General features: G+C 44.3%; 1 protein-coding gene across 1 annotated transcript in view; it reads left to right on the top strand.

Annotated features, from left to right (window-relative positions):
- The window catches only part of polr3b (polymerase (RNA) III (DNA directed) polypeptide B), a 105,373-nt gene that overhangs the window by 34,831 nt on the left and 54,259 nt on the right, over positions 1-16,283 (top strand). Inside the window, exons 13-19 of the mRNA XM_084334814.1 lie at positions 1,672-1,833; positions 2,875-3,075; positions 6,321-6,483; positions 9,571-9,724; positions 11,864-11,938; positions 13,639-13,737; positions 13,832-13,959. Of these exons, the coding sequence (XP_084190940.1) occupies positions 1,672-1,833; positions 2,875-3,075; positions 6,321-6,483; positions 9,571-9,724; positions 11,864-11,938; positions 13,639-13,737; positions 13,832-13,959 (982 nt within the window). The remainder of the gene's footprint in view (positions 1-1,671; positions 1,834-2,874; positions 3,076-6,320; positions 6,484-9,570; positions 9,725-11,863; positions 11,939-13,638; positions 13,738-13,831; positions 13,960-16,283) is intronic.

Raw genomic sequence — 16,283 nt, 5'->3', positions numbered from 1 at the left:
ATTTCTTTTGCATTACATCAGATACCAGGCAGGCCACGTGAGCGGATCGGCGCGGCCGAGAAATCCGCTCTTCGCTCTTTAAAGCTTGGTCCGCTCCGCTAATCGATCATGTTGACCCCGCCCCCAAGTCGCTCTCCGCTCGCTCCCCGCTCACCTTGAATCGAGCCCCGCGCCAGATCGCTCGGCAGATTTTTTTTTTTTTTTTGGAGCATGGTGTAAATCAGCTCAAACTACAACAGTCTACACCCCCTGGGCCCCTTAACAATTGTTTGTATTGAGCCGCATTGTAATTGTACCCATTCTGCAATGTTAAATAACGTTGTTTATCCATCCACTAGCTCTATTAAGCGATGATAGGCTAGCCGAGCCACAATGCTATGGTCGCTGCCATTAACGTTAGCATGTAAGCTAACGTCAACAACAATGGCGTCGATACGTTTTCTAACAGGAGTGAGTGTGGGCGTCTCTACAGTGACAAAGCCTGAACCGGATATCACAGGTTCACCCTTCTCATTGGTTGAAAATGGCCTTCATGTTTGTACATCGCCATCTGTTGCTTTGGCATTGTACTGCATGTATATTACATCAACAGTGTTAAACCACTGTGAGCGACCTGGAGTGGATTGGAGCGGAGGAGAACTCTCGCTCCGGACGTCGCGCCGACCCATTTTAAAACCCACTCCTCGCTCACGTCAAAACCGCCCGCTCCGCGCCCCGCGCCGATCACGCTCCGATCCGCTCACATGGCCTGATACCAGGTAAGAACACTATATATAAAATCTTGCGTTGATCTGATATTTCTTTCTACCCCGATCGAAGCTGTGTGTGTGTGGCTGTGTGCCGTTGGGTTGGAGGAGGTGGCGGGGGAGCCCCGTGGTCCAGGGCTCTTTTCATTGTTGCATGAGGAAGGATAATAATGATGATCTAGCGTTGATTTCAGGAAGATTCGATAATCGGGTGAAAAATGACAACGTGTTTAGTGTATTCGACTAAATGGCTATTATCACGTCTTTTCCTGGAATTACTCAGAAGCACACAAACTATTCATATTCAAAACGGTATAAAACGGAAATGTACAGATGAAAAAACAATCTGTTTCGTGGATGTTGACTGGAAGCAACTCACTGACAGTCGACGGGTGTATTAGACCCATAGATATAATATAAGATATATTTTAAGCACTCGCAAGTGAACAAAGCGCCTCATTGACTTACAGCGCTGGCATAATAGCGCCCTCTGGCGCCCCGACCCGTGGCGCAGAATGAGTTAAGACCCCTACACTCTGCATCTTCTGGCTGCTTCAGACCCACTCCCATCTGAGCTCCTGGGGGGTCATCAAAGCGAAGCAGGCTGTTCTCGATCCACAATGGTGGAATGAACTTCCCACCACAGTCGAGCTTCAAACTTCAATCAATATCTGAAATATAAATAGATAAACTAACCTTCTTACTGTCTTTTTACTATTCTGTACCTTACTACTATGATACCATACTCAAGTTCAACACTATTTTTGAAGAACAATGCCACTGACCCTTAGCTGCCAGAGTTGTACCCCTCCTGCTGACCTGTTGCACAATTTGTAAGTTGCTTAAGCGTCCGCTAAATGACTACATGTACATTTCAACTACTTGGTGTATTAGCGAGTGACGGTCTGTCCATCCTGTGTTGCAGCTCCTGTCTCTGCTGTTTGAGGATCTCTTTAAGAAGTTCAACTCTGAGCTGAAAAAGATTGCTGACCAGATCATCCCCAAGCAAAGGGCGGCTCAGTTCGACGTGGTCAAACACATGCGCCAGGATCAGATCACCAACGGCATGGTCAACGCCATATCCACGGTTAGTAGACCGACGTACGCGTTAAAGTCCCTATGAAGCGGCTAGCAGAATACTATTTGATTCCACATAGTTATGCGTTTCCTGTAAAAACAGGAAGCTAGGGAGAGACTTGTCGATATTGATTGGGATTTACAGTAGCCAATAGCGCTGAGCAAGCTAATATTAAACATTTGTTCAATTTAGTTAAAGAAGCAGAGTGCTCGCTTAGTTACAATGTGCTGTAAATGTTATTCTATAAAGTATTTAATTGGACGCAAAATGAGTGTGCAGGATGACTCATTCTTAAATATTATTCCAGGAAATTACAAACTCTAAAATACCATTAAGAAAACCTACCTTTTTTGTCATTGTTGGGACAGATACTGCCGTATAAGTGACAACCAGTGCAATACATTATGTGATAAAAGAACATACACATCTATTTTGATTTCATGGGGCCTTTAACAGTGTGTTCAATAGTGAAAATAGTCAAGTAATATTCATACTTTCTTAGACAACGCTGGAAACTGTTAATTAAAGACCATCTTAGCATTGGCTGTTACATTTGGTAGCTGACATAGCTCTTCATGTTTGGTAGCAGATGCTAGCGCTACTGCTAGCTAACAGCCAAAGAGGATGCTAGATGCTTTGCATTGTGGAATAGATGGACAATCTTTTATGACATTAAACATGGGGCCAGCCATACAGTCCATTGTGAAACATGGGAACAGCAAAACATTTTCAATACTTCAAAAGTACATTTACAAATGTGATTCCTGATTTGAATAATCAAATAATGTATTATTCGGACCGTCCCATATAAGTGGAGTAATATATTCTTGTGTTGTCTAGGAAAACACCCAAAAAGGCCCATTTTCGTATTTTTCACATGCTGTGTTCCATTGAACCTCAATGAATTTTCCCCAAACTTTACAAAAGTAATTTTTATGTGCGTCCGAAAAAAATGCAACCCCAGACATTTTGATGCACCATATAAGTGGCCACTGAATTTGAATATGGGATGAATGTGTTTGTCATTGGGTCTGTTCCGTCTGTCCACAGGGGAACTGGTCCCTGAAGAGGTTCAAGATGGACCGGCAGGGCGTGACCCAGGTCCTGTCCCGGCTCTCCTTCATCTCCGCCCTGGGCATGATGACCAGGATCTCCTCCCAGTTTGAGAAGACCAGGAAGGTCAGCGGGCCCCGCTCCCTGCAGCCCTCCCAGTGGGGGATGCTGTGTCCCTCAGACACCCCTGAAGGAGAGGTGAGGTGGAACCCATGGAAGCTGAGGCTGAGGGTCATGTTGGTGATGATGATGATGATGATGATGATGATGATGACGATGGTGGTGATGATGATGATGGTTAGGGCTTAACGATGTGCAAAAAATATATTGTGATTATTTTGACAAATATTGCAATTGCAGGGCGGCTACGTGGTGCAGTGGGCAAGGCGCTCACCATGAATGCTGGAGACGCTGGGTTCGCCTGTTCGAGCCCAGCGCTCCACATTGCTTTCAGTTTAGCTGGTCGTCCGTACTAATACACATTGGCAGTATTGGGGGGTGGGAAACTGATGGGTGGGGATCGGGCGTTGTGGACAGCGACTCCTACAGGTCGGTTGGTGCGCCTGCGCAGTAGAATCAGTAAGCGATGGGGGCGGTGCCCCTTCAAAGCGCAGACCCCTGACGCTGAAAGATCGCGCCACGCAGGTGAAAAGATGCGACTGCTGTTACCTCGAGTATCGGAGGGGACTCGTGCTATGTATGACTTAGTCCACATTGCAGCCGGCTTGTGGGAGGCAAGAAACAGCGTTCGAGACAGGGGAGGATTGAATTGGATGATACGAAATTGGGATGGGAGAAAAATAGAAAATGGGAGAAAAAGTGGATAAAAAAAAAATATTGCAATTGCGATATGATTCATGATGATATTAGAGGACATCACAACTAAAATGATGTGATGTGATTTTTGTCTGGGTTCTGTGCCAAACAAAGATGTATTCTTAGGTCTGTAGAATGTGATCTATAGGCCAGGACATCTTATGCAGCCTCCTGCTATTTGGATAGGCCTTAGTGGTTTCAATATAACTTTGATTAATTGTTGAGCCCTAATGGTGATGATGGTTATGATGGTGATGATGAGGATGATGCTGATACATTTTTACATATACTGTAGTCTGTAGAACTTTTCAGGGTAATGATAATAATAATAGCTTGGATTTATATAGCGCCTTTCAAGAAACCCTTTCAAGAAGCTTTACAAGGCAACAAAAAAGACATAAGGAATATACTAAATAAATAATAACAATAAATGACAGGTAGACGACTAGAGGCCGTAGTCCTTGGTGAACGGGTGCAAGAAGCAAATAAAAACATTATACATTATTAAAAACATAACATAAAATCAAACTACCAACAGAGCATAGATATCATGAAAGACGTATGAACAGAAGGTTTTAACAGATAAAAGCAGTAGAGAGGAGTCAGATGGCCCACAGCGCTGCTTCAGACACACTGCCTCTGTGTGAAACAGCTCTGGATGTTGAATGTCTGTGAACCGATAAGCTGTCAAGTTGAAACTGGATGGACCATTGCCTACTTTTTCCCCTCTGTGTGCGTGTACGTACAGTACCAGAGAGAGAGAGGTACGTACAGTACCAGAGAGAGAGAGAGGTACGTACAGTACCTGAGAGAGGGAGAGAGAGGTACGTACAGTACCTGAGAGAGAGAGAGAGAGAAAAAACAACGGTTATTGCCAGAAAAGGGTGTGCACAACATAGTGACATAGAGATCTAGAAAGACATAGCAAGTTGTCTCAGTGAGCACTCAGCTCTGTCCAGGGTGCCAAATGGTCAGTGGCCCCAATCCCCCCTGAGACTTTCTCTACTTGTTAAAATGGAGCTATTTATGCTTGCATGTAAAAATTTAGATTTGCCCACTGTAAATACACACACAAGATTAGCCTACTGTAAAATACACACACACACACACACACACACACACACACACACACACACACACACACAGATTTGCCCACTGTAAATACACACACACAAACACACACAGAGAGCTACAGATTAGCGTACTGTAAATACACACACAGACTAGCCTACTGTAAATACACACACATGCATATTTGCCCACTGTAAATACACACACACACAGAGATACAGACTAGCCTACTGTAAATACACGAGAACTCTAGTCTTTTTTAGGGCTGACCCCTATTAGTCGATTAGTCGACTAATTGGTCGAAAGGAGCCGTAGTCGACTAACCAACCTCTTAGTCGAATAGTAAAAAATAAATAAAAATTATCATTCTTTCCAAAAGAAAAGACGCCTAGAAGCGTGGCTAACGCTAATGGCACGCATACCAGAGGCTAACTGCCTACGAAAACAGGCACAGAGGCACTGAAAGAGGATTTCACCCATCTAATGAACACACTAGACTAGACAAATATCAAGATGTATCCATCAGTGGACCAATTGCATGCTTTTGCAGAGGACAGAAGCCTTCAGTCGACTCCTTCAGACATTAAGCATCCCCCACAGCCCAAATGGAATGATACAAAAAAATTTTAAATAATAATTTTTTTTTGAAAATATTTAGATTTTTTTCTTTTTTCGACCAATAGTCGACCAATAGTCGACTAACGGCACATTTTGGCCAATCATAGTCGACCATCCAAATCCTTAGTCGGGGACAGCCCTAGTCTTTTTTTTATCCACTTTTTCTCCTTTTTTCCATTTTTTTTCTTCTCTCATCTCAATGTGCCAATTCTCCCGTCCCCTGTCTTGAACGTTGCTCGCATATGCCCCCCACTGGCCGGTTGTAGGGAGGATAGAAGCCTTGCATCACGTGTCCCCTCTGGTACATGAGGAGGCAGCTTGTCACATCTTTTCACCTGCCAGAGCGGACTCTCATTGGCGAGGTGTAACGTGTGGGAGGCTCACACTACCCCCGCCATTTCCTGTCTCTGCTGTGCAGGCGTCCCCAACCGACCTGTAGGAGTCGCTGTCCACAACGTCCAGATTACCACCCATCGACTTCCACCCGCTAACTCTGCCAATTGAGTTAGTATGACGGCCGGCCCAAGCAGGAGGCAACGCCGACAGCCGGAGTCGAACCCGGTGTCTCTTGGGTTGGTGACGAGCGCAATGTCCGCTGCGCCACCCAGCTGCCTTACGAGAACTCTAGTCTCAAATAATAACACGTATGAATATTTTGGTGAACACTTAAGACTGAAGCTACAACATTTCTCTTTTAGGACGTGGTGCTGTGTGTGACATTAGCCTGTGTTCCCTGTATAGTACTATGTAGTGCTAGCCTTTTAACTGTCTGTATGGTTCTGTATTCCCTGTACTATGTAGTAGCTAACCTTTTAACTGTCTGTATGGTTCTGTGTGTTCCCTGTACTCCTAACATTTTAACTGTGTATGGTTCTGTGTGTTCCCTGTACTCCTAACCTTTTAACTGTGTGTATGGTTCTGTGTTCTCCTCCTGCCAGGCCTGTGGTCTGGTGAAGAACCTCGCCCTGATGACCCACATCACCACAGACATGGAGGACGGTCCCATCATCAAGCTGGCCTTTAACCTGGGGGTGGAGGACGTCAACCTGCTGTGTGGAGAGGAGCTGTCCTACCCCAGCGTTTTCCTCGTCTTCCTCAACGGTACCTCACTCACTCACTCACTCACTCACTCACTCACTCACTCACTCACTCACTCACTCACTCACTCACTCACTCACTCACTCACTCACTCACTCACTCACTCACAGACCCCTCCGCTCTGCATCATATCTGAGCTCCTGGAGGGTCATCAAAGTGAATTCTCTGTCCTCGCTCTACAATGGTGGAACAAACTCCAACAATCTTCCACCGCTTACAAAATAAATAAAAAAATTACCTTCTTACTGTCTTTTTACTATTATGTACCTTACTACTATGCTACTATACTTATACTACTACCTATCATGCTATACTATACTACTATGCACTATAGTGGAACAAACTTCCAACCACAGTCAGGACAGCCAAAACCTGCCCAATTCTCCGCCGTCGACTAAATCAATATCTGAAATTATTATATATATATATTTATAATAATAACCTTCTTACTGTCTTTTTATTATTATGTACCTTACTACTATGCTACTATTCTTATACTATGATGCTAATTATGTCTATACTACTATACACTCAGAGTGTAACACTCAAGTTCAACACTATTTGACAAACAATCTTAGGTGTACCCTTCCTGCTGACTTGTTGTTCACAATTTGTAGGTCGCTTTGAATAAAAGCTTCAGCTAAATATAAATGCACAGGCAAATAAATATACATAGAAGGAATTAGGTTTCTACCAGTTTGCTTATGCTTTTGTAATTGATGACGTTAAAAGAACCTTTTCAGCCCGTTTTAAATGTAAAGCCTCAGAACATGAAGGGAAGACATTATGAAATGTCGAGTTATTTTTACACGGCAGCTGATAAGTCGTTAATTGTTACAGTACGCGTGAGTAAGTATTGTTCTTAAGACGGGACTTGGCCCATTAATTACTGTATACCTCCCAAGCCACTGATAACTGTCAAATTATATTGGCTGCCATACCATTTAATTAGCTGGCAACAGCGGGTGTCATGGCTCTTCAGGGCGCGCTCCCTGCACATCTGCCCAGTGCACCGTGAGTCCTCATTCCTCCTCCGTCCGCTAGACGTCTCTGTCTGCTGGGTCTGATAGGAAGCACAACCCCTGCAGGACGAGCTGTGCACACAGCGGCTGCAAGCCTCTTGAGGGATGTGTTCAGAGGATGCCACTCTACATGCATGTTCCACATGACTGTTGGACGCTTTCTTTCCGTTTGTGAATGTGGGCTTTGTGCAAGTGTATTCTGGTTCTCCCAACGGGTATATGAATCGGAAGAATCAGAAAGGTCTTTATCGCCAAGTAAGTTTGCACATGCAAGGAATTAGTTTTGGTCGTTTGGTGCAACATTAACAGTAGAGGAAATGGTAAAAAAATATTGTGCATTTATATAGCAGCTTGTATCCAAAGCGCTTTACAATTTGTTCCTCACATTTTACCCATTCACTCACACAAGTAACCATGCAAGGTGCCAACCTGCTCATCAGAAGCAGTTAGGGCAGTGGCGGCTGGTGAAAATTATTCTAGGTGGGGCAGTGCCATATTCAATCATTTTCAGTAACTACAGTATATAACCAGACCTGCAAACTGATAAGAGGTGAAAAGGTGACATGTTTACAAGCCTGTAGGGGTTTGTGGGCATTGTCCCCCAGAAGAAAATCATTGTGATTTTAACATGTAAATGAAGCACTCAGAGAAGAAAATAAATGGAAAAGACAACCCTTACCCGCACAATTACATTTTCATATCATAATATCATAAAGCAGAGGCTGAGACTTTTGCTGCCGGTAGAACTGGAAGAGCCGTCGAGTGTCGCGCTAACCCTTCGAGAAGCTTTGTGGTCCGGGCTTGAACTTTCCATAAATGTGTCCATAAATCCATTTAGTTAGATCCAACACTGTCTGAATGTATCTTGATTATTATCAATTTCCGACGACAACAACTACTAGCGTTAGTTATTTCCTGGTTGACGTGATTTGGGACGTGATGTCTGCGCCAAGCTCTTTTATTTGTATTTTCTCCACCAAATTTCACCTCTCAAATGGCTTTTGGAGAAAGGATATTATTGAATTTGGGGGCAGCTGTAATCCTGTCTCTTGAGTCCCTGCGTTCATCATTGTCGTCATCACGTCAGTCCGCACCACCTAACACACCAATGACTCTGCTTGGGGCGCTAAATAAATCACCCTTTAGGCATCATATTTGACGCCCAGTCAGTGGGGCGATGTTTCTAGCGCCCCAGAAGAGAGAGGGGATGAACCGGAAGCATAAACAATGATTTATATTTTATATATTACACGTTATTGTGCATTTTAAACACAAACATACTTAAAATTGTATAAGTAATAATTTTTTATTTAAAAAAAGATTATTATATTTTTTGCGGTCAAAATCTACTATAATAGAAACATCCAAAACCACTTTCCACCAGGGGGGCGGCGCCCTAGTGCCCTCTATGGACCAGCCGCCACTGAGTTAGGGGTTAAGTGTCCTGCTCACACTGCCCGGGATGAGCGGGAATCGAACCGGGAAACTCCAGACCCCCCCCCCCCCACCAATAAGGTAGAATAAAATTAAATGTACAATAGAATATAGGACAGGGCTCTACAATTGTGCACAATGTAGTAGAGTATATACACTAAATTAGAATATAACTACAGTGGAATAGAATATGTAGCAGGGATGTGCAATTGTGCAGTATTGTGCAAAAAGTATGAACAGTGTCATGTGCAGATGGCAAAATGTATGAACAGTGGGGGCGCTCCAGTAGCACACCACATAGTGCGCTGAGTCGCGAAGCGGTCGCCCCGGGTTCGATTCCCCGACCCGGTGGCCATATGCCGCATGTCCTCCCCTCTTCTCCTCCCGCTTCTCCCTCTGTCGGTCCTGTGTGGCCAAAAGGTCCTGCTTTGACCAAAAAAGCTGAAAATGCTATAAATAAAATCTAAAAATAAAAAGGTATGAACAGCCTGACAGGAAACAACAACTCGGGTCAAACAGAACAAGTAGGGCTGAGAATCTTTGAGGAATTCCACGATTTGGATTTCGATGTGCATCTAATTGCATCTCTCTCTCTCTCTCTCTCTCTCTTCCCCCCCCCCCCCCCTGTGCCCAGGTAACATCCTGGGTGTGATCAGAGACCACCAGAAGCTGGTCAGCACCTTCAGGTTGATGCGCAGGGCCGGCTTCATCAATGAGTTTGTGTCCATCTCCACCAACCGGACGGACCGCTGTGTCTACGTTTCCTCCGATGGGGGGCGGCTCTGCAGGTACGGAACCCGACGGGACGTCAAACCTACGACCTCTCTAGGCATTGAGGTCTAGATTTTGTTACAGAACCACAGTTAGTTTAGTTTATCAATAACAAATGCACAGGCATGCATACATTACATACATTGCCCTACACTATGCTGTCCCTGGTGTTGTGATTGTGACCAACTCTTACATATAGAAAGTAATTCCTCAGATAGATTGGAGCATTGTTATGAATGATTCTGTGAACCAGGCACAGTTTAATTTGTTTGTCCCTTGCTTCAACAGGGAGCCAGTTAAGTTAAAAATGGCTCCTGCCCACATGTGCATGGAGGCCCAACCTCAAAACAACCATGATTAATTTATTTTGGGCCATTTGTAATTTGGGATTTACAGTAGAGGACGACCTCTCTGGCTCAGGTAGAACTGCTTTAATTACAGTAGAGGAAAACATATCTGGCTCAGGTAGAACTGCTTTAATTACAGTAGAGGAAAACATCTCTGGCTCAGGTAGAACTGCTTTAATTACAGTAGAGGAAAACATATCTGGCTCAGGTAGAACTGCTTTATTTACAATAGAGGAAAACATCTCTGGCTCAGGTAGAACTGCTTTATTTACAGTAGAGGAAAACATATCTGGCTCAGGTAGAACTGCTTTAATTACAGTAGAGGGGTGGAGGGAAGGACATGGAGAATGGAGATGGTTTTCTAAGATGAAAGATGGTTTCAACTTTCTCATGATCTTTGAACTATAAATCCATAACTTGCTAAAGACTGTTAACACTTTCAGTGCTGGGCCGTGTTTTCCTTTTTACCTCGTTGATGCCACGGTCCACGGCCCATGTAACGTTAATATTGCCTAATCTATGTTTTAAATTATGCTATGTGTCTAATCTGCCCATCGCTTATCAAAGAATCATTTTCCAGTCAACATTGGCAAAGCAGATTGTGTTTTTATCGCTTCATTTCCTTTTTATAGCATTTTGAAAACCACTCGGTTTCGAAGAAAAAACAACACATTCCATGATAATCGCCTTTTACTGGAATATTCCAGAACGTTATCATTTGTCGGTCTATTTATGAATCGTTTTCAAATAAACGCTAGATGGTCGATAGTATATGTGTGCGCACGCACGCTCGTGCCGTGCGCTGATAATCGCTGCTATTATTTCCTCATGGCTTTTACAGTGAAACAGCCATATCACATATAGTGGAAACGCTTATATCTCCATGAAAACGAGTCTGATTATCCTAACACTGATAACATAGATTCCTTACCTGACATCAGATGGTATCCAAATGGTATATTCCAATTCCTGATCACCATTAGTAAAAATCGATAAGTATATTTATCCAACGTGTGTACAGTATAACCCATGATCGCCGCGGCTCAGAGGCTCCAGAATGAACTCTGGTAACTCCGGCTGCATGGGTGAGAAGTAAAATGTGGACTGGAATATTTTTTTCCCCATCCATTTTCATTGAGTCCATTCCAAAAGGGTGATTTACCATCTGGGAGACGATAGGGGGCGCTTTTTTCACATCTGATCGCCGGCGGCCCCTGGATCTCCAACGGTAGGCTCGCGTGATGCAATATGATTTCAGATCGCTAATAAAAAATAAAATAAAAAATTCAGAGAAAAGCCGTGACGTGACTTTCAACGTCACGATCGTAAACCCGAGATTAGCCGTGAGTGGCGCTCAAAGTGTTAAGACTCACAACATACAAGTTTTGTAAGACAAAGGTTAATGGCAATCTAGAATATGATCTATTGAATTGCCTTGATAATAACCTGTATCATTCTATACAGTATCTGTACATATCCCTTACCTACTCTTACTAGTTACGCTGCTGGCCAGTACGACTTACTACCATAGTGTCTTTATACCTGTATCACTGTACATATTAATACTACAACTCTGTACATACATCCGATTATCACTATTACTCAAGTAGTAGTCATTTATATATTTTATACCCAGTTTAATCACCCATACATTGTATATTACTATTGCACTTTATCGTTACATTTGCACTCTGGTTGGATGACAAACTTATTTTCGTTGTACTGTACTTGCTGTATAATGACAATACATTTGAATCTAATCTAATTGTGATGATTCAAGTTTAAACCTGAGTTGTTGTTTCCCGTCAGGCCGTACATCATAGTGAAGAAGGGACAACCAATGGTGAAGAACAGACACATGGAGGAGCTGTCCCAGGGCTACAGGTGTGTGTGTGTGTGTGTGTGTGTGTGTGTGTGTGTGTGTGTGTGTGTGTGTGTGTGTGTGTGTGGTGTGTGGGTGGGTGGGTGGGTGGGTGGGTGGGTGGGTGGGTGGGTGGGGGTGGGTGGGTTAGGGCTGCACGATTAATCCTAAAAAAATCGTGATCTCGATTCATAGACGTATGACGACTATTCTGATCTATTTGCGTCAAAATGGAGATCAGTTGCATTAAAACACTTGCTCTATTCCTCTATGCATTCACGTCACGCTGCATTCACGCGTTGACTTATTTGCTTCGGTATCAATCACACCTAACTTAGGGCGTTTTCACACCTGTAGTTCGTTTGCTTTGTTCCGATTCAGGGAGACACAGGGACTATAATGATACAATGTTGCATTTGTCCCTTAGTTTGTTTGTGTTCACACGGCTGTGTTAACAGCGGACCAAAACAAACGCATGCGCGAGCAAACTGTCACTCTTTGTTCAGATTTTGGGGTGTGCCCCCCCGCCTAACCCTGAATCTCTGCGTTACATTGAAATCGGGGAGGCGGGAGCAAATGAATGAATGTGGATGAGAGCTGTGATGTAAATCGGCCGATTTAGTTCTGATCGATTAGGAATGGGTCGCGCCGTGTTCAGGAAACTCTGGCGCATAAGTCTATTGGATCATGTCTCCAGCTCCCCCACAGCCGTAGCTGCAACCACTTACATCAAGGCTCTCATCCACATTCATTCATATGCTCCCCCCGCTCTCTCCTCCCCGATTTCAATGTAACGCGGAAAATAAAGACTACAAACTGATCCCGCCCACAATTCAATATGAAAGTGTCATCATGCAGCGCGTATACAGTACGGCAAGTGAGTTGTGTCGGTTTGTTAAGTCGATTGCATTCTCACATTCTCCCTCTCTAGGCGGTCTCGGCCCGCTTGTTTTGTTCCGCAACAGAATGCGATTGCTGTGTTCACATATGCCCAAATTAACTGAAATAGGGGGTAAACGCTCCATGTTCCGGAACAACAGCTCCAAACGAGCTAGGTGTGAAAACGCCCCTACACGATGTAAAGCAAAACACGCTATTAATTCAACATTCAATATATTTTCTTACTTTTGTGTTGACTTGTTGCCAGATTCCAGTTTTTGGGTTCCAGATAAGAGGTAGGAGCTGGACAACACAATGGTTTCATAGCCTGAAGTCTTATAGTCATACAGTCCAAAGTTTATAAAAAATACCACGGAAAATGAGTGAGTGAATTTTTGTAATGTGTGTACAGCGTGATTATCCAAAATGGCTGTCCACTTCATAACATTCTGACACTAGAGTCAGGACAAAGTGGTCATTTGACAGAGCGCTTGTCAAATGACGCACGCTTGTCATGACGCCCTGAGCTGACTGACGAGAGCAAAGTGCACGGGCGTAAGAGAGGAAAAGAGACTTGAGTTATTTTGTATGTTACAAGATACTTTAAATCAAGCACTTTCATATATGTTATGTTGTCTGTTTAAGAAAGTGCAATAAATGTTTTTATTGAAAAAATAAGAGTCGCGTGAGAGAATCGTGATCTCAATTCTTAGGGAGAAAAATCGTGATTCACATTTTAGCAAGAATTGTGCAGCCCTAGTGTGTGTGTTTCGTTGTACTGTACTTGTTCAATACATTTTAATCTAATCTAAATTATCACAATTTCTCTTTTTTCTGGCATCAGAACCTTTGAGGATTTCCTCCATGAGAGTTTGGTGGAGTACCTGGACGTGAACGAGGAGAACGATTGTCAAATCGCCCTTTATGAGCACATGATAACCAAGTATGCTATATTAAAACAATTATAATAATCACGTTCACCCTGTTCATGTGATTCCACCCGTGCTTCTCTTATTTATGTATTTGTATTTCCATAGAATAACGACACACTTGGAGATCGAGCCCTTCACTCTACTAGGAGTGTGTGCTGGTCTGATCCCCTACCCCCATCATAACCAGTCCCCTCGAAACACCTACCAGTGTGCTATGGGCAAGCAGGCCATGGGTAAGACGCCTTCTGAGTTCAGTCTGTCCTCTCACTGACCAGGTCCTCTCGCTGAGCAGGTCCTCTCACTGAGCAGGTCCTCTCACTGAGCAGGTCCTCTCACTGACCAGGTCCTCTCACTGAGCAGGTCCTCTCACTGAGCACGTCCTCTCACTGACCAGGTCCTCTCACTAGCCAGTTCCTCTCACTGACCAGGTCCTCTCACTAGCCAGGTCCTCTCACTGACCAGGTCCTCTCTCTAGCCAGGTCCTCTCACTGACCAGGTCCTCTCACTAGCCAGGTCCTCAGGTCCTCTCACTGACCAGGCCCTCTCACTAGCCAGGTCCTCTCACTGACCAGGTCCTCTCTCTAGCCAGGTCCTCTCACTGACCAGGTCCTCAGGTCCTCTCACTGACCAGGTCCTCTCACTAGCCAGGTCCTCTCTCTAGCCAGGTCCTCTCACTGACCAGGTCCTCTCACTAGCCAGGTCCTCAGGTCCTCTCACTGACCAGGCCCTCTCTCTAGCCAGGTCCTCTCACTGACCAGGTCCTCTCTCTAGCCAGGTCCTCTCACTAGCCAGGTCCTCTCACTAGTCAGGTCCTCTCTCTAGCCGGGTCCTCTCACTAGCCAGGGTCCTCTCTCTAGCCAGGTCGCGTGTAGCTTTATGCCAAGCAAGCAGTGCAAAAATTTACCGTAGTGGCGTGCAGTAATGCGCCTTTCATTTTCCGCCGCCCAGCGCCCAGGTCGCGCGGAAATAGGCTGTCTATTGCCATTCTCTTTGACAAACTCTAACCTTAACCAGCTCCTTAACAACGCCTAAACTTAACCGTTCTAACCTTAACCAACTCCGAAACAATGCCTAACCTTAACCTTAACCTTAACCATGCCTAACCTTAACCATAGAAATTATATTGCCATTCTCTTTGACAAACTCTAACCTTAACCAGCTCCTTAACAGCGCCTAAACTTAACCGTTCTAACCTTAACCAACTCCGAAACAATGCCTAACCTTAACCTTAACCTTAACCATGCCTAACCTTAACCGGCGAAAGAATACACGTTAAAAAAAAATCACGTTAAAAAATATTTTCGATGGGATTCGAACTCGCCAGCAAACGAGCCATAGGATCCACAGCCATGTGTCCTTGCCAATTGAGCTATTGCTAGATACTGAATAAGGGGCGGTGACTTATATATATTGAGCTCCGCTCGTGTCGAACCAAGGCGGGATCTCATGCGCATGCGCGGGCACCTCGCGCGAGCACGCCGGCGCACGCACGCACCTGAGCGAGCACGCCGCCGCCGGTGCACGCACGGTAGCATTTGTCTGAAAAGAAGGGCGCTTTACCGCACTGGCGTGCGGTGACGAATGCGGAAGCATTTTTGCACTGCTTGCTTGGCATTAACATACAGGCAGCCAGGTCTACCTCTACCCACCCCAGTTAGGACAGCCGAAACCCATCCAATCTTTCGTCATCGACTAAAGACGCACTTCTTCAACCATTATCTGAAATAATAATAATAATAAAAAAAATCTAACCCTAACTAACCTTACTGTCATGCACATGTCCTAATAAACTAACCTACACTGTAGCACTCAACACTTTGATGAACATTGTTACTCAGCTGATAGAGTTGTGCCCTTCCTGATGACTTGTCGTACAGAACTTGTAAGTCGCTTTGGATAAAAGCGTCAGCTAAATGACTAAATGTAAATGTAAAATGTAATGTAAGACCTTACCTGTGCCCCTGTATCACTTGTCCCTGCTGTTTTTTGACTAAAAAACATCCCTATGTCCATTTTCCTTCTTTTTTTTCACCTAGTAAAAGTGAGATAATTGACAATATCAAAACATTCTAGGGCTGTACCGAATAGTTCGAAGCTTCGTTCATAATGTTGACATTCAAATTCTAAATCAACATTAACTCATTCCCCGCCAACGACAAGTATACTCGTTATTGGCCGCCAATCGTTGGACGCTAACAACGAGTATACTCGTTATTTGATCGTTATTTATTTTATTTGCTATTTCCATTCATAAATCATCCAGGAAGGCTGTGTTACCATAGGGAATGAGTCTGGGATCGCAAAAGTCACAAAAAAAAATCCAATACCGCCGCCTGGTGGTATGCGGCCGATGTTGCACTCCCTTTGAGACTGTGTATGTGGCTCTGTGTCGATGAATGTCATCCGGGCGGACTTTTCGAGTAGGCTGGACCGATGGCTTTACCCGATCGCATTGAATAGTTTTCGGGACCCCCTATTCATTATGCTGTGGTGGGTTATGTCCTGGCCCAAATGGACATACGATCTAGCAGATGGCAATCAAATAATTGGAATATTC

Source organism: Notolepis coatsorum (genome assembly GCF_963971535.1).
Source record: "Notolepis coatsorum genome assembly, chromosome: 18".
Classification (NCBI taxonomy): Eukaryota; Metazoa; Chordata; class Actinopteri; order Aulopiformes; family Paralepididae; genus Notolepis; species Notolepis coatsorum.
This window is presented reverse-complemented; position numbering and strand designations above follow the sequence as displayed.